Source organism: Columba livia, chromosome 22 (assembly GCF_036013475.1).
Source record: "Columba livia isolate bColLiv1 breed racing homer chromosome 22, bColLiv1.pat.W.v2, whole genome shotgun sequence".
NCBI lineage: Eukaryota > Metazoa > Chordata > Aves > Columbiformes > Columbidae > Columba > Columba livia.
Window position 1 is genome coordinate 4,584,369 of NC_088623.1, and position 23,389 is coordinate 4,607,757.

General features: G+C 43.3%; 1 protein-coding gene across 1 annotated transcript; it reads right to left on the reverse strand.

Moving 5' to 3' along the window:
• ST7L (suppression of tumorigenicity 7 like) lies at positions 1 to 23,344 on the reverse strand. The gene is made up of 16 exons (XM_065038730.1): positions 22,912 to 23,344; positions 21,926 to 22,008; positions 20,531 to 20,690; positions 19,995 to 20,049; positions 19,214 to 19,329; positions 17,619 to 17,697; positions 16,180 to 16,334; positions 15,339 to 15,436; positions 14,621 to 14,735; positions 12,875 to 12,947; positions 12,149 to 12,251; positions 8,011 to 8,161; positions 7,773 to 7,865; positions 4,960 to 5,099; positions 751 to 828; positions 1 to 523 (listed from the first exon to the last, which is right to left on the reverse strand). The coding sequence occupies exons 1-15, from the start codon at positions 23,108 to 23,110 to the stop codon at positions 775 to 777; spliced, it is 1,674 nt and encodes a 557-aa protein (XP_064894802.1). The 5' UTR covers positions 23,111 to 23,344; the 3' UTR covers positions 1 to 523; positions 751 to 774.
• Positions 23,345 to 23,389: the final 45 nt, after the last annotated feature.

Sequence of the window (23,389 nt, forward strand, 5' to 3'; positions counted from 1 at the left end):
TTAAGAAGCAACCTTTTAATAAAGAAAGCAGAACCATACTTTGCTGTTAACAAATATTTTGAAAAAGGCTTACAAAATTCAAACTAAGCCAATTATCTGGTGCATCTGCAGCTGAGGAGGAAGCGCCAACACTCCAAACACCTGCTCAGTTTGTGTCCTTTCTTACAGAGGAAATACGAGCTTCCAGTTGGACAAGTGCTTAAGAGAGGTATTGCTCAACAAAAACTACTTTCTTAGATGATTACAGACTGAGGCCAAAGAAGAAATTCATATGTTAAGCACCATTACTGACATGGAAGGCTGTCAAAGATACCGGTTTGAAGAACACAGCTTTTTCCCTTGCCCCACACGTCTAGGGTGAGCTAACCAGTGTTGGTGAGGCTCGTGAGAACAACAAAACCAAACCATGGTGGAAAAGACACTCCAGTCTCACTGGAATCGGCTGATGCCACAGAGTGGGCAGCAGGAGGACCTCGGTGTTTCCCATAACGAAGCTGAAGGGTGAAAGAAGATTCCCAAAGCACTAGAAGAAACAACACAACAACAAGTTAGCTCAGTTTCCAAACCAACGTCCTTTTACAGGCTCAAGGTGTGAACAAAATAAACCACCCTGTGTCTTCCCCTCAAGGCAACAGAGCTACAATCCCCTCAATGCCAATGCTATGAAATAGGGTTGTAAGCATTAAATATTAGCCAAGGCACACAAATGAAGGAAAAAACCCCTCTGTAAGCCACGGTTTGTGCACTCACCCCCTGCATCCCTGGTATGGGCGCTCAGCTGGACGCCAGGACACTGGGAGCGCTGGTCGGCCACAGCACCCGCAGCACCTAGGAGGAGGCAGAGGGGTGAGCACCGTGGTTTTCCATCCTACAAACTCCTCCAGCTGCCCCCAGCACTGAGCCCGTGCTGCTGGGCAGACCTGAGAGGAGAGTAAAACGTTTCCTGGGATGTTCAGACATAGGTTATTTATAGGGCATTGACTCAAACGTGTGAAAACTGGACAGACCATCCACCTAGACCAGCCTGTGCTTCCAGACAGGATCCATATTCTAGGTGCCATCTAAACAGTTCCAGAAATAAAGATTAGGCTAAAACAAATGGTGCAAACTCCCCTGCACCTTCTCAACCCATCCCCCAAGTATTCCACTGGGACTCGTGTTATCCTCGTACAAACCCTCTTTTCATGAGGCAGCAATGACAGGACTCATTTACTTTGAGGGTTTTACTTTGCCTCTCCTGGCTTCTATCATAACCTCAAATATTACATTAAAAAGGCTTTTAAAACATAACATTCGCAGCGGTGCGGGAGCTTTTCATTGTGGCTAGCTTCTTCCCTGCCTGTTTGCGTGTGGCACCTTCACATTAAGTGCATGAGTTAAGATGTAGCTTAGCAAGGCAAGAAACCTTTGCCCTTGGCATCGACACTCAGCTGTGACAGGAAACTTCAGGCTTTTTTTTTCTATGAAGTGTAGAACCACTCATTACACATTGGCAGGGAAGTGCACATCTCCAAACTATACACATTTTCTCTTAGATAAGCAAAAGACTCAAGTGTTTATAAATATGAAAAGTTCAGCAGCTGGCTGAAAAGTTAATTCTCCAGTCTCATTTAATGAGCTTTGGGGAAAGTGGTAGGGGGATTTGTTCAGAAAGCAAAGCAGAGTTGTCACAGAAAGCAGGACTTGCCAGACAAGGCTCTGTTTAGTCCTATTTTCTGTCTCTAGATGGCTGCTATCAGCAAAATGACAAAGGAACCCTCTACCAGGGAGCTACGGGACAACCAGAATGAGAAATGTTCTCTCATCTTGCAGTCATCAAAATTAGCCAATTTTTAACTCAAGTCCCATGACTTCTTTGTTGTGAAAATATCGAGCAATCCATATCAAAACACTTTGGAACATGGACTGTCTTCAGATTCTGTCCAATTCCTGCACAAGGAAGTTGTTTTCAGGAGGATTCAGCACCAACACCGCTGCAGTATTTTTTCAACACTTCGATATTAACTAATACTGGTCTATTCCAGGAGCATAAAGTCTGGACTCAAAAAAAAGGGGTTGATTTGCTTGAAAGGTAGGCATGTTAGCTGTTTTCATGAACTTCTGAGACTATTTACAGTGCCCGCTGTCACTCGGCATGTCCAGTTCTCTTGAAGGCAAACTTCCCGGTATCTTTATAAGATATTACAGAAGGAACTGTGCAACATCACCCTTGCAAGATGATAACATACCTACCCAGTTCTCCACCCATGTACTTAATAAAACATAAAAACTCATACTGAATGGAAAAATAATCAGACCCTTTCATCTGCAGTTTCAGACGCTGTTTTATGTGAGAGCGTTTTTCAGTTTGCTCAGTGAACTGTATGGATTGTTGTCACCCCTCTGGTGTACCTCCTCCCTTCCGTCACTCACTGAGACGATTCTGAACAGCAGCTACACAAGAAACAGAGCTGTCTCTGATGATCAAGAGCACTGATGCTCTAAGAAATCTGGCTGAAACCAGCAGTTAGGCTGAGCTTTCACCCACTGAGAGCGCTTGCATCCGCAGTGCAGTTTGTACAGTGCTGTTCCTGTCCTCACCAGCACCGACCCACATGGTACATCTTCCCTTAGTCAAAGAAGAGAATCATTGAACAGTTTGGGTGGAGGAACCTCCCCAGCTCCCCCAGTGCCCCCCCTGCCATGAGCAGGGACATCTTCAGCAGCTCAGGTTGCTCAGAGCCCCGTCCAGCCTGGCCTGGGATGTCTCCAGGGATGGTTCATCTACCACCAATCTGGCCAACCTGGGCCAGGCTCTCAACACCCTCAGGGCCAACAATTCCTTCCTCATGTCCAGCCTGAATCTCCCTCCTTTAGTTTAAAACCGTCACCCCTTGTCCTATTGCAACAGGCACTGCTCAGAAGTCTGTCCCCATCTTTCTTATCAGCCTCTTTTAAGTACAGAAAGCCCGCAATAAGGTCTCTGTAGTATAAGTCCAAATTCAGAGAGCTAATAAGCCACAGCTGGCTCTCGCTGGATCAATTAACACCAAACACTTTGTCTGCAAACCCTTCTACATGTTCAAGACAAGGAAAATCCCTTTGGTGCCCAGTCCCAGGGCTCACAGGAGGGCTTTAGCCTCTGCGAATTGTGTATTACCCTGTGTACACTGGAACCAGCCAGCGCTTCGTTGCGATTTTTGGCCACTTGGAATATTTTTAGCAGTTTGCCAAGGTTTACCCTGTGATTTATTACGGAGGAAACAAACTCAAGCACTAACAAAATGAAAATATGTAAACTCTGACTTTTCAAGTTAATAGAAAGGTATTCGGCTTCTTAAGCTCCTTTAGCGGCACAGAATTTGCTGTAGATTCATAGTAAAAATACTGAAGCAATCTAGGAATACAATTGGAAGCCCTAGTTTGATATTGAATATCATTGTTTCTTACAAGTTCTCCGAACGATTCTGAAAACATCAGGAGTGGCATCAAGAGTACAATAATCTAATAATGAAAATAAGGAAGAACCTTAGTCATTAGAGTATGATTGAGAGTTAACATTAATTCTATCTAATATAGCAGAATACTGGAAGACACCATTTCCTTCTCAGCTGTCAATCTCAAGAGATGAACAGAGAATTCACTTCTCGTGTGTTCATCTCCACAGTTTCCACTTTTGCCAGCATAAAGCTGGCAGCGCGAGTGGCAACAGCCCCTTTGTCTGTGCCTGTGACTTGGTCACTATAGACACTACCCACCCTCTCCTACAGAAAATAAGCGAAAGAAACACCTTGCCAAATGACCAAACCCTGGGAGTTATTTCCCCACATTTGGACATGTCACTTGATGTTCAAAATGCCATTATGCAAAGCCAACTAACTCATACAAAGTCTCTTTTTTTTTGGTTCAAGAAACCCAGCAGAGAGAAGCTCACCAAGCAATTCTTTGTTAGCATAACATTTGACCTTGTATCTCTTTGGAAATCATACAACTTTGCTAATGCAGTCCTTACAGAATTAATCAAGCAGATAGTTAGACCCTAGTTACTATGAACCCAGCCAATTATGAGCAGCACTGAAATTTGTCACTGGCATGTCCGACTACATTTTCCAACATAAAGATCAACAGAACTGTGTGGAAATGAGGCCCCACTCTCAGACCTGCATGACTTGGACACTGGAGACAAGAATTGTGAGCAAAGCCAATGCTTTTAGAAACAAACTATTGTTAAAAAAAAGGCTTACCTCCCCGCTCGCCACTACCTGCTGCCTTAAAATAGCAAGAAAGCATGTATTTCACCCTCTATTCTGACTAGTAATGATCACTAGAACACACGATTTATTGAGAGTTCAGAGCTCTTTATTTGCCACTCTTCTCTACTGCATGAGATCCACAACTCTAAAAAAAAGCCAAATACCCTGAATGGCTTAGTTTGAGGGTGCTTATGTGGTTTCTCCATCTGTCCAAGTCAGCTTTCAGCATCCAGGGTAAGGGGACTAGGTTACAGCCAGTAGCAATGTTAACAGATAAGCAAGGAAAAGAAACCCTAAGAGGAGCAGGATGGGGAAAAGGACAAAAGAGGTGGGCCCAGAGGGCACCCATAGGAACAAATCTCCACTCAACAAGTATATTTTTAGGGCTCTCCCACTGCAGTCTTCCACTTCCATGAGAATGAAATCCACACTCACCGCAGTGCTCTGTGGCAAAGTTTCTCTGGTGTTGAAATGCTGCTCTCCCACCATTAAAGTGCAAATTAAAGCTATGGTGTTTTATAGTAACAGTTCACCTTCTTGTCAAAAGAGGTATTTTGCCCGAATTTCAACAAGTGTTTGTCACTAACAGGATTCTTACAAAAGCAGATAAAGTAATTCATGCTCCACAAGCACGAGATTGAGTAGGGCCTACTCCACCATGGACCTCAAACCTCCCAAAGGTCCCGCAAGTGACCTAAGCAAAGCCCACGATGGAGACACTACTTACAGCCTTAGCAAAAATGACCATCAGCTCGGGGAACTGGTGCGTGAGCAGGGCGAGCATCGCCGAAAAGGAGCACAGGCCCGCTGTGAAATGGATGAAAAAGGGGAGTTCCTTCTGCGGGTAAACGGAGACTTCGTGAAATGCTGAAAGGAAAGAAAATGAAGAACATTGACGTTCGATAATTGAGGACAGTTTTCCGAATTATTGTCTCGTAACTCAGTAACTTGTAACTCTTGTAACTCAGTTCTAGACTTTCAAGCAAGCGTGGACTCAAGACTATTGGGCAGCACGGTAGGACCCAGTATTTAAACCTTGCAAAATTTTTTCCCCTCCATTAAATACGTGTCTTCCTTATTAACAGTCATCACATCTTTCTCTCTTCCCAATCTTCTTTTTCACTTGCATGGGTTTTATTTTTGAAGCATTTCATCAGGCTTAGGTTTTGGTACCTCCTTGTTTGACAGGACAGACAGAAGGACTTTAAAATTCACAAGCTGTCAGACCAATTTAAACAATTCAGGTGTTTTCAACACTCTGAAGCACTAATGCTGTTACCTGAAGAGAACAGCACATCTCCCCATCCTGTAGGAACCTGAGCAAGTACAAAACAACCACCGCTGTTATACATCCATGCAAGGTAGCTCCTTAATACTTTCCAAGGACTTTTGGTTGGTAAGCTACAGTAAATCTGTTCAGAGCAGCTGACAGAGTAGACCTCAAAGAAAACAGTACCAGGACTAGGTTATAAATTCTATACATAGCAGCTCCTGGTAATTTCCAATCTATGGTAACAAAATCAAAAGAAGGCGATTAGATGGGTGGAGGGCTGGCAGATGGAGCTTTCAGCACTCAAGACACTACTACTGTTACTAGCTGAGGACCTGTCTGGTGAATTTGCAATTACTGGCTCCGAATACCTGCAGCTCTGACTTTTATCCAATGATTTTAAACGGTTTTTAAATGTAGAATAGTTTCTACAGGCGTAAGTCATTAAAGGGCTGCACGCTCCTTGACAAGCCGTTTTGAAAACGTAACAAAGGTCTCAATATGTAAGCCTGTTCATAAAACAAGAAAATACAACTGTATTCTTTCTTAAACTGAAGTCTGAGGAGGGAAAAGACACTTTACCCCCCCAGTTCCCATTCTAAGAGCAAGCCCAGCAAAAACGGCTTGTGCTGCTGCAGCCCATCAATGGCAAAGCACTCGGGTTTTGGTTTGCTTTTAAGTATATGATTTTGGAGCACAACTGAGTAGGACATTTGGAGTTCCACGTCTAACGCCCTTCAGAGATATTTAATGTTATCCCAGAGATTATCGGTTCATCTTCTTCACACACAACCAGCCCTGCTCGGCCATGATACAGTAAAACAGTAACACACACCAAAGAAACCGCTTCTCTCCTATGGAACTCTTATGTTCTCACACTACATAGAAACTCACCTGTGGATAGATATAATTTAGAAAAAGTCCCAATGTAAGTTGGAAAAAAAAATAGGAAGAGTTCTTCTTGCACTAGTTTTTCCCTACACTGGGAAATTAAAATAAAATCTGAAATAGATAAGGAAAACTAAAGATAATTCTACACGTTCACAGCCATTTGGAAACTGTTGCAACTCAGACCAATACTGGATTTTTGAACCATTAATTTGGTCAACATTATTTCAAATAGGTAAATTTAAAAAAATTAAGTGTCAAGATTTCTCAAGGAAGTACTGCAATAAAAGTGTTAAGATGATTTTATTTATGGGTAGTTTTATATTTAAAACATAACAGGAATGCGTGAGTGATCGTGTTGAAATATCTGCATGTGTTGGGGTTTAATTATGCTGGGAAGTCTACAATTTAGGGTTAGTCGCTAACCAAGGAATTCCTTGTGCAATATCCTGCATAAGTGAGAAATGAGTAATTTAGAGCAGTCTGGGGGCAAATTTAAATTACACATTTTAAATATAACTTCAGGCTTTTAAATAGAAACACGTATGGGTAGTTTTCCTTTCCACAGCTGTGGTCTCGGTGGGTTTGCTGGTGCTTTTGCAGTAGCACTTTCCAGTCCCCTGGGACCTGCATTTCTTCACAATGCAGAAGTGCAGCCCCAAAGGAATCCTATCAACATGTGCAATTAACAGTCCGATTCTAATCCAAATTAATGCTGTTTTCCTAAATAAGATGAGCACGGGCCCTAATGATTTAGTTTATTTGCCTTTGCTAAAGAAAAAAACCATGTAGGCTCATGATTGCATGAAGGAATCTTGAAGTAATGGGCTGCTGGAGATGACTTCACAGTGACAAGCGTTAGGATAAACCCACAAAAACACCGACATGGATGAAAAGTGCCAGGAAGCAGGCAAATATGTACCAAGGAATTAATGCCAGGAATACATATGCTAAGAAACTATGGATTAACCAAGGATTCTCTGTAAGATGACAGAGAGGTTCTGCTGGACTGGAATGGTGTATTTATTCCTTCCTACAATCTCTTCTACAACAGCAGTCTAATCCACGACGTCTTTGAGAGGTAATTTAAAGAACTGATCCATTTTGTCGTGCTCCAAGTTGGCCCAGCTCAGTCTGATCGTACCACACACAGACTCCGTTTTTGAAGGACTTATTACAGAATCCAGCTAACATTTATTATACCACACACACACGTCAAGTGCTTCAGGATCGTCTGGGAGGGACATCAACAAATAGCTGAATCCCCTTCCCGGGAAGCTCGAAGTAAAAAAAAAATCACAGTAAGGTAAATACAGAATACCACCAACTGAACACGTCCTTAGCTCATGTTTTATTATCATTACTGCTTAGAAACCACTTACTTGGCAACAGTTCTCTGTCTGCTGTTTCTGTGCAGCTCGGATAGGGATAGAAGAGATGACCTTTCTCTAATGGGTACGGGATCATCCTAAATGCTGGAAAAAAGAGCGAGTGACATTAGATCTGTATCTAAACCAAGCGACCAGCTTCTCACAAAGAGAACCAGTCGTGTTGGGGGTGAATAAAGGCAGAGAGATTAGTCTATACTGTACAGAAAATAAAACAAGGAGAGGTACTTACTGCCTTCCCATGTACAGTGTAGCAGATTTAGAGCCCCTTCTATCCTCTTCCAGTGCTGGAGGTGAAAAAAAGCGTATGCTACTGCCTCGCTGTCCCCTCGCTTCAGAATATGCTCTGGGGGTAGCACTAAGCTTTTCATTTCTAGTAAATACTGGAAGTAAAAAATGGAAAGCACACTTGGTTACATGGAATATTCCAAAATCTTTAAGTGTAAAACATAAAATGATGGTTTGAGGCATAACTGAATGTATCACACGTGGGCACGAAGCCACAGCCCGATGCTGACACAGCACGTGCAGCCCGTGTTTGCATGGGGAGGGAAGATGAGCAGAACACAGATCTGGGGGTAAGGCTCTTAAAAATGGGGGTTTCACACACAAAATATCAGGGGTAGTGAGGTGGACTGCGAACTGGCTGAAGGGAAGAAGCCAGAGAGTCGTGGTCAATGGGGCACAGTCCACTTGGAGGCCTGTATCTAGTGGAGTGTCTCATGGGTCAGTACTGGGGCCTGTATTATTCAATATATTCATCAATGATTTGGACGAGGGAATAGAGTTTCTGAGAAAAAAAATAAATCTTCAGTAAGGGAAAATAAAAATGCATTCTCATGGAATATACATGAAGTATAATACTGCAGGTACAATACCTATGAGCTACAAGTTTAGGCTAATTTAATAATTAAAAAAAACCCACCCACACAACAATATTTTTGTTCATCATTTAATCACTGAGAGTTTCAGTGTAGGAAGTTAAGTACTTGTTAGCTCTCAAGTACGAGCAGCAAACCAGAAAGTGTCAGTATGCAGCCAAAGGAAGACTAATAAACCTAACCCAGGAAAATCTCGGTTTAATGTGGCTTTGCTGGACTACCACAAAGGATCTCCACTTGCAGACTTTTTCAGCTTCAGCCTTCTCCCTACATCAGCAGAATATCTGATGCACAGAAGGGTCAAAGAACACAAGGATTAATCATTTTCCATTTCCCTCGAAACACAGGACGTGCCATTTTGTTTTCTCATGGTATATTAAAAGCAGGCAGGTATTCATTTGAACTTCGCTTTTAAAAACAGATGAGTAATTTTTACAAGAACGAAATGACAGTTTCAGCCCTAGTATTTACCTGCGAGTCGCTCTCTCCCAACATATAGTGTCCCATTCAATAGCAGCCAAAGTTAATCCACATCTTTAATCAATGTAGCTGGCAATCCCTTTGACTGTCTCCCAAAGTGTAAGAATGCAGCTAACTCGCCGATTTATTTCAGCAGATGCCACAAACTATGAGATTATTTACTAATCCAGTTTGAGGACTTAACTTTTCCCATTCAGATTCTTGAAGGAATGTAGGAGGGGTTGTGCCCTGGCCAAATAAAGCACATTTACTGCCTGGCTAGGTTCTTCTCTTAGTGCCTTGGGCCTACACTCCAGAGGGTAATATTCTTGCTAATCCCCTTAATCCTCTTCAATTTTTCTCCTTCTTTTTTTAACGCAGTAAAGGATCACTCACACAGGGCTGCTGTGGGAAAATGGTCTCAAATATCTGACCCCTGACCTGACTCCTCATGCTCTCCCCGGTGCCACTTTTCCATTGTACAAAAACACGTCGCAGGGAGCGAGGGGACAAACGCAACCGCGGTGACCAAGCGCCACCGCCACTACGGCCACCACCGAGCTCCAGGATTCGGCCGTCTCTGTGCTCATGGTACCACGTAAACAGAAAAATTCCACCGTCCGGCAGGTTTTCGTGTTGGTGTTTAACCATAGAACAGGCACTGAAAATATCTTGGGCTTTGGAGATTTAAGGAAGTCTTTATACACAATAAAAATCTCTGAGATATTCAGACGATGACTGGGTAAGATTGTTTCATGCTTTATAGAAGTGGAGTTAAAGATATCTACTTCGAAACGGCTTGAGTACCATTTTTCTAGCACTCTAAAATGCCTTCCTAACTTTCCAAACAAAACCCATCCTTGTAAAAGCAAAACTCAGAACAAAGACAAACACCCATTATTTTCCTTATGCAAAACCCACTTACATCAGACGCACGATCAAGGGATCTCTGCTTTCCATACTCATTTATTTTTAGTCCACGGGACAGAACTGGCTGCAAATTCAAAACCCAGATTTTCTTCCTCACTACTTGGCAAGTTACATCACTTCCTTGTGCCCTTGTTCATTTGTTTCCTTTGACTATGAGCATTTCAGAGCTCTAGAATTCTGCCCTGCCATCTAATAAATTGGTGTGTCGAGGCAATACTGTAATATAAAAAACAAAACACAAAGACTGGATAGTTACACAGTTAGAAGATCAAATTACTGCAACCTGGAATCAGTTTCTGTGATTGTCTGTAGCACCGCAGAACTTACTTTGCAAACAGCCTGTTTGAAATGCTATCTTCCCTACAAAGAAATACGAGGCTCCTGAAACAACTGGAGGACACACAAAATAAAAGAACTTTTAGATAATGATAATGCGTTATAATCTTCTTCCCCTCAAGGCAGAAGCTAAAGAAAAACCTGTCTGAGACTGTCTGAAATGAACTTGCTGCGCTCTTGATCAGTCATGCAAACAAGCAGCAATTTCTCCGAGCAATTAGCTTTCTCAGTGCACATTCTATTAGATTGGACAGGCAGACAGAATAGAGCGGCGGGATAATTCGAGCCTTCACAGCAATAGTCATTCGGACTCCACGATCATTTGTAGAGGATTAGGCCCAGGACTAAGCCAACCTCCTGCACTCAAGGTTTCCAACTGAAGGCATCCCCAATACTAACACAATAAAAAGCAACGCAAGATTTTACTTTCACCCAATGCTCAGCGGAATACACATCTTGACCACTTCAAGTAAGGCCAGACATCAAATTACCAACTCTTGATCTTGTTTACACGTGGATGAAGAAAATAAGTGACTGTAGATCTTTCACTAACCAGAGTTCTGGAGCTGTGCTTGGGAGCACAGCAGAAAAGTAGTATGCTGAAATCTTATCAGTGGTTATTGTTTGGAGAACGTAATTTGGCTTCAGGGATTTTAAATACCTAAATGTATATTTATTAATGTTTGCCCCTTACCCAATAATGGGCCTTCATTAATACATTACTGGATTTTTCCAACAAGTTAGAAAGAGAGTTTAAACCTTCTTGCAAAAATCCCTGTTTGATCATCACCTATTGTGAACAACTAATACTGGCCACCAAAAATATCTGATATAACTACAATTGCATTTAACACAGAATCCCAGAATGTCAGGGGTTGGAAGGGTCCTGGAAAGCTCATGCAGTGCAATCCCCCCATGGAGCAGGAACACCCAGATGAGGTTACACAGGAAGGTGTCCAGGCGGGTTGGAATGTCTGCACAGAAGGAGACTCCACAACCCCCCTGGGCAGCCTGTTCCAGTGTTCTGTCACCCTCTGTCAATCTCCTCCTGAAGTATTGCAACCATGTAGAGCAGATCCTGCACCTGCTCACACCTCACACAGGTGGGATGCTGGCCATCATCATCCGGCAGCAGCAGGCTCTGGCACTCCCTGCAGCCAGAAACCTGAATAGCCACGGTTTGGGGCAGACAGTCTGTCCGAGTTGCTACAGTCTTCTTCAGACAAGCTCTCTTTCTGGTCGAGACCATGGTCAGCAACAGTATGAGACAGTGGCAAAGGTGAGAGAGTCTAACTAGCAAAAGCTGACGAACTCTATACCTTAGTGCACGAGTTACCACACCCGCTGCTGCAGCACAGCGTGGGTGCTACTCACCCATGTCACAAGCCGATTGCCCCTTCCAGCACCTGGTGGGCAGCGACGCTTTTCAAGACCAGGGGCAGGGATGTGATTGCCCTCGCCACAGTAACACCCACTCCACGTCAGCTGCTCTCGCAAGGGCTGCCGGGAGCTTCTGGGTCTCTCGAGAACGAAAGTGCCCAATTGAGATTAAAAAAACCCAACAAAAGGCTTCTCTGTACCTCAAAGGTTTCGCTTAATCGGGACCCGCCGAGCTGCCTCCAATCAGCTGATCTCAGGGAACAACTCAATGGCTGGAGTTATAGCCAACCTCAAGAAAAGATGGGGCTAGAAAGACTCCAATAACAACAGGGCTTTTTCAGAAGACAATTAAAAGCCATCTAAAAGGAAATAAAATACTCTTACCTTTGGAACATGAGGGTTAAATTCCACAGCTCTGTGAATTGCTTCCACAGCGTTAATTTCTGCTGTACTGAGCCCTCTTTTGGAGGCAGTTTCTGGGGAGAACCTGAAGGGAAAACCCCATGCTGAACAAAAGTAATAAATGCTAACCAGGTGTTTTATTTGTACTGTAAGCTTCATTAAAAATTGACTGATTTATCAAGAACAATAAACAAACCCTTCTAGGAGACAACCGCTCATGTTAATTTAAGTATCTTGACTGTCATCCACACTCATAGGACAACGTTTTGTTTAACTTTTTGAGGCTTCATGTCAATCACATAAGGTAATTGAGTGCCTGGTCTTTCATAAGGTCTTTACAACATCTCATACTTGGAGGTAAAGCCAGAATTAGCTGTGCCAACAGCTCAGAATGGAAGCGAAATGCCAGCAAAAACTACCACAAACACCCAACCCACATAACAAAGAACTGCTGAACATAAGACACTGAAAACAAAACTGATACAAAAGCGCACACGAAAAACATCTTCACCTCTATTAACTTTATGGATGTTTAAAAGAAACTTTAAGTTTCATTTAACTACACACACACATATATATGTATATATGAATCCTTTTAACTTGCTCTTTGAAATGCGACTGCTACATATTTGGTTTAGACCTTTGTCATCATGTTCTGCAACGTAACCCAAGATTAGCAACAAACCGCTGTTTTCACATCTTGCTCACCTTTCTGAAACAGCTCTGGCTTTTAACAGGGCTGCTGTGTAACATATTGCTGCCGATTTTGGGAGACTGATATCTATGATAAAATAAAATAATTACGCTGTAAGATTCTACGGCAAGACAAACATTTTAAACCCACATCCTTCCAGCTTAAAGATTTTCACTTGGGCAGACAATGAATGTAACATCTGGAACATCTCAGCTGTGATTAGAAACTCTGAACTTCTTTGCACCGTCTTCTTTCTGGTCACCAGTCAGTCTCGGATTAAAAAGTCAGAGTTGTAGTTAGGTGGTAAAGGGTAATATTTTCTTCTAAATGTACCAAGACACTGAAACTGAATTCAAAAAACACACACTTAAGAAGTGTATGTTTCCTGTGTTAACCCACAAACGTTGAAAATAAGCTTCTAATCTTTACCTAATACTGCAACTGTACATTAACACAGTTTTACATAATTCTGAAAGAAAGACTGACAAGAAGCTGACCAAAAAAATGACATTACAGACAGGTAGACAAATTTTCATGAACGCGCACTTTCCGTTCTTTTCCAGTTCCATGGGGAAAATTTCTATTCGTTGTAAGTTTTGCACAATATCTAAGGCCAAGTTTGAGCTGACAATTATAGATTAGAAGGTTAGCACTCCACTGTAAAGTTTACTTTAAAAGCAGACAAAGTCTGGGGTCTAATTCCCAAGTACCATGTTGTGTATAGTCAGATGGCTCTTGCTTTTTTTGTAAATCCCATCCTGGGCTTGTCCATCACTTACTAGAAGTCTGGCTGTCGTGTCAAGCAAAACACAGGGGCGCTACACAGAGTTTGAAGCTCACACTCATTTTTCCAGATGCTTAGGAAAAAAAAATAACCATCAGCAACCTTTTCTGAAGAAAGTGTCGCAATTCCTGATGTTAAAACAAAGAGGCACCAGGAAAAAGAGCAAAGGGTTTTGTTGAGTTAGCAAGAATCCACATAAAAGAACATAGATGGTCAAGTAACAGGAGGCTGCTGGGTGGCACAAGGAGCACAGGATTTGGCACGAATAGGACACTTTTGATTCCCTGAAGCAATGAAGAACAGAGACAAGAGAGAACACGACGACTTCTCAAGGGCAAGGAACAATGGCCACAAAATACTGTTTTTACATGTTGATTTAAGGGACAGCAAGACTGTGCGCTACCAATATGGGCATTATCTAGGTGGCAAAACTCTGAGGGCAGTAAGAAAACAAGTAGGTATCTAATTAACCTTTATCTAGACTCACACAACATCTAAAGCACATTAGTTGAAGCAGAAAGGGACAGCAGATCACAGCTCTTTAACGGACCAACGCTTGCACAACCTCAGTATTACAGAACCACGAGGCCAAGCCTGGAAGATGGCAGAAAGGAAAACTACCTTTTCCAGCTTATTTACATCAATTACTTCAAGGGCTACGTGCTGACTAAAAAAGACCAATGAATTTAGGCGTAACCTTGAACTGAAACAAAGTGAGCGCAAAGATTTCTTTACAGATTAGAAATAACTTAAAAACATAAGAAGTAATTTGTGTGCAATTTAGCTTGTCTAAACTTGACTGCTTCATTCAAAATAAAACCAGGCTGGCACTCTGGAAGCACCTATTTGTTGCTGATGAAGGGAATTGAGTTAAGTAGCTGAGATGATGGGTAGACACTTGGTTTTGGATGGGCACACTGTGTCCCCTTCACCCCTTCTTACACAAATCCACCGGGATTTCCCGACCATCACTTACCGTCGTACTTCGCTAAAACTGCCTGGACATCTGCATAAGCCTGTAGCTCCAGCAGGGCCTCCAGGAGGTTTTCATGAATATTCAGCATGCTGAGAAGTGGAAACTCTTTCATCAGCTGCACATCGGTAAACAGAAATAAATTGGGCATATAAGAATTGCTCTGGAATCCCTGAAATGCTTAATAGAAACCAGTACAATCGTGTCAGTTCTTTCAATGTTCTGTTCTTTCGCGGTGTTAGAAACTGGTGTGTAAGCAGCATGAAAAGAACTGCAACATTTCTACCTTAAGGCATCGCTTTTTCCTATACCCTCCTACCAGAAATAAGAATGCTGAGGTTCATACAACGTGCTCTCAGCACAAATTTGCACATCTCCGGCAGTGAGTTATTCTTTCCTATGTAAAAATAACTTGCGATAAAAGAAAAATCATGACGAAGTACGAAGTTGGCTATTTTGACAAGTTAGTTGTTGAGTCAAGCGTGAAGCAAATGGGACAACAGGACTGTGAACATGTGAAATTATATAATATAAAAATTTAAAACCTAGATGTAGTAACTAAAACAAACTGTTCTCATAAAATCATGAATCGTGATGTGCAAATCTCATTGGAAAATCATTCATCAGATTCATTATGATGCCTAGAAAGAAACTTTAAAGCATCAATTTGGACAAGGTGAGTGAAAATAACAGGAGTTGCTCTTTCTTTTTTTACACTTACATCTCTCATCATTTTTACGGCTTCTCGTATCCTTCCAAGTTTTCTTGCACACATAGCTAGTCTTCTTTTCACATAGACCAATACATTGGTGTCTCTTCCTGATTAAAAAGACAAAGGAAAAAAAACTAATCAGTTTTAACTCTCACCTCACCCTCCCTCCCAAAAAAAACCCACAACCTTTTTCCTAACCACAGAATCACAGAACGTCAGGGATTGGAAGGGACCTGGAAAGCTCATCCAGTCCAATTCCCGGTCCTTATGGAACTGAGGGGCCACAACTGGACACAATATTCCAGGTGTGGTCTCCTCAGGGCAGAGCAGAGGGGCAGGAGAACCTCTCTGACCTACTGACCACCCCCTTCTAACCCACCCCAGGGACCATTGGCTTCCTGGCCACAAGGGCCCAGTGCTGGCTCATGGTCACCCTGCTGTCCCCAGGACCCCCAGCTCCCTTTCCCCTACGCTGCTCTCTAATAGGTCATTCCCCAACTTATACTGGAACCTGGGGTTGTTCCTGCCCAGATTCAAGACTCTACACTTTCTCTTGTTATATTTCATTAAGTTTTTCCCCGCCCAACTCTCCAGCCTGTCCAGGTCTCTGATGGCAGCACAGCTTCCAGTGTCACCACTCCTCCCAGCTTGGTGTCATCAGCAAACTTGCTGATAGTGCACTCTATTCCCTCACCCAAATCATTGATGAATATATTGAATAATACAGGCCCCAGTACTGACCCCTGAGGCACTCCAACTGCCTCGCCGAACTCGGAATCACTAATTTAACACGCATTTTACATTTCTGATCACACAAAAAGAAGAGTCGTTGTGGTTCAGAAGTGCTTACTCAGCTGCGCTTCGTGCTGGGGACTTTGGGAATGGCAGTTCTGCGACTTTCTGTAAATCATTTCTCCGGCTTTCAGAGCCTGCTTGAAATACTTCTCAGCATCCACAATTGTCGTCGCTTCTTCTTCAGCCAGGAGAACGTATGCAGTGGCACAACTGTGATAAGGAAAAAGCTAATTATTCCAAGGGACAGAGTTCAGTGCTCTTTGAATAAGTGTTAAAAGCTTTAGAAATTGACAGTTTTCACTTATGTTTAATAACTAAGCACTGACAATAATTAAGCGCACCTCAGTTCCAGCAGGACAGGAAACTGCTGGAGAGAGTCCAGCGCAGCCACCAAGATGCTGAAGGGAGTGGAGCATCTCCCGTGTGAGGAAAGGCTGAGGGAGCTGGGGCTCTGGAGCTGGACAAGAGGAGACTGAGGGGGGACTCATTCATGGGGATCAGTATGGAAAGGGGGAGTGTCAGGAGGATGGAGCCAGGCTCTTCTCGGTGACAACCAGTGACAGGACAAGGGGTAATGGGTGCAAACTGGAACACAGGAGGTTCCACTTAAATGTGAGAAGAAACTTGTTCCTGGTGAGGGTGGCAGAGCCTGGCCCAGGCTGCCCAGGGGGGTTGTGGAGTCTCCTTCTGTGCAGACATTCCAACCCGCCTGGACACCTTCCTGTGTAACCTCATCTGGGTGTTCCTGCTCCATGGGGGGATTGCACTGGATGAGCTTTCCAGGTCCCTTCCAACCCCTGACATTCTGGGATTCTATGAATATTGACTTGAGTTCAAACAGTGAATGTGAGGAAAACAGAAACTTTGTCCATTTTACAGAAAAAAACCCAACCATTTGGAGAAAGAACAAAAGAAAGAATTGCAATAGCAAGTCATACTAGTTTCCTAAAAATGTTAAAAATGCCCCAGTAATTGTCTGGAGAGGCTTTTTTGTGTTTGGTTTGCTTTGTCTTTTTTTTAAATGAGGAGGTAGACATTTTGCATAAAAACTATGAGACTACATAACAAAATGGATCACAGAAGTGTGTGAAATCCTTTGGTTTGTGTTATAAGAGTATTTTTAAATCCCTCACCAGAGTGGCATCTGTGAACTCCAAATACAATATTACCAAAATGCCACCTCTGGATCTCATATTCAACTTAGACTGTTCCATGTCTGAGTAAGATTTCTCACTTGTTATTGTTACTGATACAAAGATACTAAAAAAAATATCAAGAAAGAGAGAGAACAAAAGCTATTTTTAAGTGAACAGTTCAATACGTTGGTGTCACTGCCATGTGTGTCATTCTCAATGTCACAGAAATGCCCCTTAAATTATTGAGAACTTTGCTAGATCTAAATTACTAGAACAAGAAACTGATAGTGTGCTCAACAGTACTCACTTGATCTTTTGTGCTAGAAATACAGCAATTGAACCTGTACTCTAAACTTACTCATTGTTCAACTCCAAAGCTTGATATGCTGCTTTAATCCGGGCTTGAGGGTTTCGCTCTCTCCAGGCTTTCTGCATAACTATTGTGAAAAAATACAGAAAGGCTGGTGAGGGACAGGGACACCTTAATTCACTTCCATTTCACACATTCCTGGTTGCTATATGATCGCTAAAAGGTAAAGTAAACAAGTGTTTTAATTCCTGCATGAGTTTCCACCAGCAAAATGTTGCAACTTCGTGTTATGCCCCAAATTTGAGTTCAGAAAGCAACACCACCAGGAAGATTATTCACTGCCCATTTAAGAACTCCTAGGGCGAGAGGCAAAGGCAGCTTACATAACCAGGCAGATGTACAACTTCTAAATTGCTACAGATTTTTGGAAACAGTTCCTAAGGCTTGTTGAAAGCTTGGCAGGAGCAACTGTTAAACACAGGTTCTTGCAGGGACCTGCACACAATTTTAATTGAAGCTTTCAAACAGAACATCAAAGCACACAGTGATAAAGTAGGATGTGTCTTGCACAGGTATAGATTCATATTTAGGTATTTAGACAACTACCAGATCATAAAAGGGTTAAACAACTCCTCTTTTTTAAATGTACAAAGCATATCTGAGTGCCATAAGAGGCGACGCCAAATCAAGACGTACTATAATAACTTCTCACTTTCTAATAAAGTGTCCTAGGAAACAATTTTAAAGAGTGAAATCTCTTCAAAAGGGTCATTTGAATTACAACTTAAATCCAGATTTATGGTCCAAAAACAAGCAAACAAAGTTCAGCGCGGTGACTCTAATTCCATTAGGGAAAAATAGAAATTCCAAACTGAAACCCAACTTCTAGCAAAAGAGAAACAACATACTCGGAGTTACCATTTTCTATGCAGAATTAATAGCTTTCACACTAAATAACAGTTCTGAAAGAACTCCAAAACCTGCCGTCCGTGGAATTACATATCTGGCCTATCTCAAGTACGATAAGAAAACTGAAGAATCTATACATGTTTCTTTTGGAACAAAACCTTCCGCTGTCCAGCAAGAATAACGTGGAAAAATGTTGGAGTTTTCTTTTGGAAACAAAATATTAGTCTTGGCTTAGTGAGTGAGACAATACACTCCATTTGTGAAAGAAAAACACACCATTCATATCAAGCATGTCACGGCCAGCTGACAAATAACGCTTCCGGAACGTGACAAGTTGACAATAGTTCACACCTCGTCTGACAATAACCAGGTAGGGAACGTTTTCTGCACTAAACATGTGGAATGAAAAAGTTCTGGAGACCGCACTATTCATCACTAAGGTTTAAATGAGACCACGTCTTTGGCTGTTGATAACACAATCCAGGTTTTTAATAGGGTGCTGTTAATTACTTGAAAAGGGCAAGATCTTAAACTATGTCAGGATCCTGACAGCCTTAAAGTGAATAGAGAAAGTAGAAGGTAAAAACCACACTTTTTTACTAAATACGTCAATTAAACCTCTTAAGCGGTAGACAAAGGCTATCATTGCAAAAATGGCATAACTTCAAGTAAATTAAAAATACCTACTTTACATTCTCCAACAGTTTTATACCTTATGCACAGGGCATTGGTACCTGTATCCGAAGGCCGGAGAGCATCTGTATCGCACGTGAAAAAGTTCTGATGATCTTGAGCAGACAAATTCATGTCGTAGTAGGTAAGGGGCTCCTTCCCAGTCACCCACATGTACCTTTAATGGGAGAAATTTCAGTAAGAGTCACTCTTAATTAACAGCAATGCCGATACCAAGGGGGATATCTGATGTGGCTAATGACTGAACCCACCACAGAACAGTTTTATTAATAAGAGATGGGAGCTACTAAGCAGAAGTTTCTAAGCACTACTACATAATCTCTACAGGTTGCCAGAAGGTTTCCTGAAGAGGGGGGGGAAAAAGTCTTTTTGCTCCTAAAGTTTTAAAAAACTCAGGAATTGGTTTCCTAGGAAGCAGCTTTTCCTATGAAATAATACAAGGAGACTTACAACACAGCCCTGTTGTTGTAATAAGAGAATTTAGATCAGAATTGCTGTCTCAACCTCTGAATAAAGTGATAAAAGCTGTAAAACCTTCACTCTTAGAGAGTTTTTGAAGAGAGGAGGAAAAGGGTTCTGGGAGTATTTTTCTCCTACTTTACTCTCAAAAAAAGAAGATGTTAAAGTAGTATTTGCATCCTTAACACTGAAACTACCAAAGCTTGGGTAGGTGCCTTGTAAACACAGGATGGGCATCAATCACCCCTATAACGCTGCAAGTCTCAGCTGTCTCCAATATTACTAGAGCAAGCTCTGCGAAGAAGCCACGTATGCTCCTCCTTCCTTTTAAAAACACGCGGTGGAAAGTAAGATAATTCATACCTGCTATACTCTGCCCCTCTGAAAAGATTGAGAGGATTTCGCCACACTTTGCACTCTGAAGAGAAAAAAAAAAGGCACTGCTTGAATTAGGAGCACAAGAAACACCATCTTGAGTGTAAAACCCAGTAATGCCAACAAAATATTACTTTCAAAAGCCTTTTAATGTTATTTTACCACCTGGCTGCAATCACAACAACCCTCTTCTCCCTAAGCTTCTGCTATCCCTAAATATTTTTGCTCCCCCGCATTACTGGGGTACAAATGCACATGGTGGAACGACTAAACACTGTTGTTTATAATCATGCAGTGTTTATCTTGCACATATTTAAACTAGCAAATACCTAAAATACCTAATGCTACTGAAAGAGTTTTAGCTAAATGCGTAACATGTTTTCTAGAAGATGTTTTAGGCCAAAGATACACTATTACTTTACCATTATTAAAAAAAAACACCTTATAAACCGTAGACCTAATGCAGAGTCAAAGCCCTTTAAAAGCCAGTTGAGGTGAAGCTGCTGGGACACGAGAACCATCACCTGGCATGTTCTGCCTGCTCGTCTCATTCTCTCCAGCCGAAAAGGCGGCTGGTGCTGCAGGGCTGTTTTCTGCGCCACCGATGAGGGGCCTCAAATGACTCACAGAAACCTGCTCGATGAAAGACGTGCCGTATTTTCGGAAGTGCCACCACTCAAACACCTGTCACAGGAGGAAAAAACCATTAGAAATGTCCTCAGGCAATGCCCTTGCAACAAAAATCAGCTATGAAGAGCTGTTCACAGCCAGGACAACACTTGCAAGTGACTACAGATGGAACTTATCTACATACAAATTAACACTAATTATCTGTTTTGGCATGTCTTGCCATGCAGGATCACCCACATAACATGAAAGGGACTGAAGTAAACCAGCAAGATTTTAGTCAAACATGAGTTCCTCCCTCCCCAGATCATTAGGACAAGTTCTAAACCCTTTCAGAAAGTGCCTGTGAAGTGAGACCACAGACAGAGGCAAGAGCTGCATTACAGCACATACTGGCTGGCCAAAAACCACCAGTTTATTTCTTTTAAGAGCAAATCTACATAAAAAACCCTCTCACGAGCAGAATCCATCACTTGACGTGGCTTTCCTCAGGTCGTTCAATCAAAACCCAAGCAACATGACCTACAGCAAACAAGTTGTTTCTGCCACACAAGACGCTTACTTTAAAACAACAAAAAAGTGGCTACAAAAAAAATCACCTAAGAAATAGGTTTCGTTGATAAGATGAGATATTTTCTTTGGCTTCTAATATTGAAAATAAAGATTGACTCAAAAAATGCGTATGTAGGATCAGATACCCATCACTGCAGCAACAGCTGCCCCAGCAGAAGTGACAGCACAACCATGTCCCACCAATTCTGGGCAGGCAACCACATCTGTGCACGCTGTCATCTGCATGGGAGCTGAATTATTGGCTCATTTTCACACCAAAGTCGTTAAGATCGTTACAAGATGACACAGGAACAGATGCACCCCCCCAAAATTAACGTGGAAAGCTAAACTCTTCACTACTTAGTTTAAAAGAGATTAAAATATCAGTGTTTTCTTTACTCAGAGGGCTGCAGAGTTTGCATGTATATTGTGCATTTTTTATGCATCTATGTATATACATACATGTATGTACACACAAACATATATGGACAAATACATAGGGACACATACTTCCTTAAAACAAACCTGAGTTTCTAGAACAGGCACAAATTAGTTTCCTTGGACTCACCCCAACACATGCAGCCAAAGAATACGTACAACACATCAGAGAAGGTACTAAAGAAGTTCCTTCCTAATGCAAAGGCCCCCTCTAGAGTCTGATCACAAAAAGCCGACTGCATTCACCCCAATGAAATCACCCAGAGGTGCTAAAGTTAATTAAAAAATAGGGGACTACTTACAAATATCAGTCCAGATATAAAAGATGAAGTCACTGTAAGGGCAAAGTAGAATTTCGGAGTCAAAGTGCTTAAGAACACAGTCACTGTTAAGAGAAATGAAAAGCCTTAACAAGGAGAACTGAAAAACAAAATCAGCTTTTTATTACATAATGCCCAATTAAATGTTATGGAAATATATAATACAATAGTTGGTAATTTTACAGATGTTACTTCGTTAGAGAATTCTTTCCATATATTAGTTTATCACCACCTGTGACAGTGAATTAGGTTATATACCCAGTGTACAAAATTCAGTGTAAGTTCTTAGACAAAGCAACCCATGGTTTCAACCATACAAGAGCTGGCGGACCACAACAAGCTAATTTAATGCATTGTTTCATTTTAATCTAAACCAGAAGCGTACTGCGTTGATGCAAGTTTATATTCAGTGTTAAGATAACACTATTCCACAGACCTGTCCTTCCTGGCGTTTCACAGAATGTCAGGGATTGGAGGGGACCTTAAAACCTCAGCCAGTCCAATCCCCCCACCAGAGCAGGGACACCCAGATGAGGTTACCCAGGGAATGCAGTTTTCTAGCGCTACCCTGACCCAAACTGCACATCAGCTGTGTCACCCACCACCAACCCGGGCAAGGAGGGACCTTGGTGGCAAAGAGCAGCCGGGCTGGAGCGGGTGTCTGTGGGGACAAATGAGAGGACGTGGGACACGGGGCGGGGACACGGTCAGGAACTCCCGGGACACTGGCGGGGAGCGCTCGGGCGGCACCACGGGAGCCCCCGGCTGACCCCTCCGTGGCGTCCCCGGTCACCGCGGTGTCCCCAGGCCCGGCACAGCAGGAGCCCCGGAGCCGGGGCGACGGGCCCGCTGTGTCGCTGCGGGAGGCCCGGGGGCTCAGGCCAACCGGTCCCGCCCCGGTGTCCCCGCAGCCCGCCCCGAGGTAGCATCCCCCCGGCGAGCCCCCCGGTGTCCCCGCCGCGTCTCACCGGCCGCCAGGCTGTCCCGGAGCCGCAGCGGCACCCGCAGCACCACGTAGAAAAGGCCGAGCCCGGCGGCCACGGCCAAGAGCCCGCGGGCCCACGGTGCCGCCGCCGCCGCCCGTCGCCGCAGCTGCTCCCAGCGCCGCAGCACCGCGGCCGCCCCGGGGCACGGCGGCTCCCGGCCGCTGCCGCCGCCGTCCGCCATGGCCGCCGGGGAACGCCGGGAGAGGGGCGGGGCGGGCGGTGGGGCGGGGCTCGGGGGGCTCCGCCGGTGCGGGGATCCTGCCGGCTAGGCGCGTCACGGCTTCCTGAGCCCATCCCCGCCGGTAAGGCGCGGACCGAGCGGCCCCTCACACCGAGCCCGGGAGGCACAAAGAACCCCGCATCGCCTCCACCCGCCACCGGCACAGCCCATGCCAGTGCGCCCGCCCTCTCTTATAATGGCTGCCGCGCGGCGTCTGCCCGCAGCCAACATGGCCGCGCT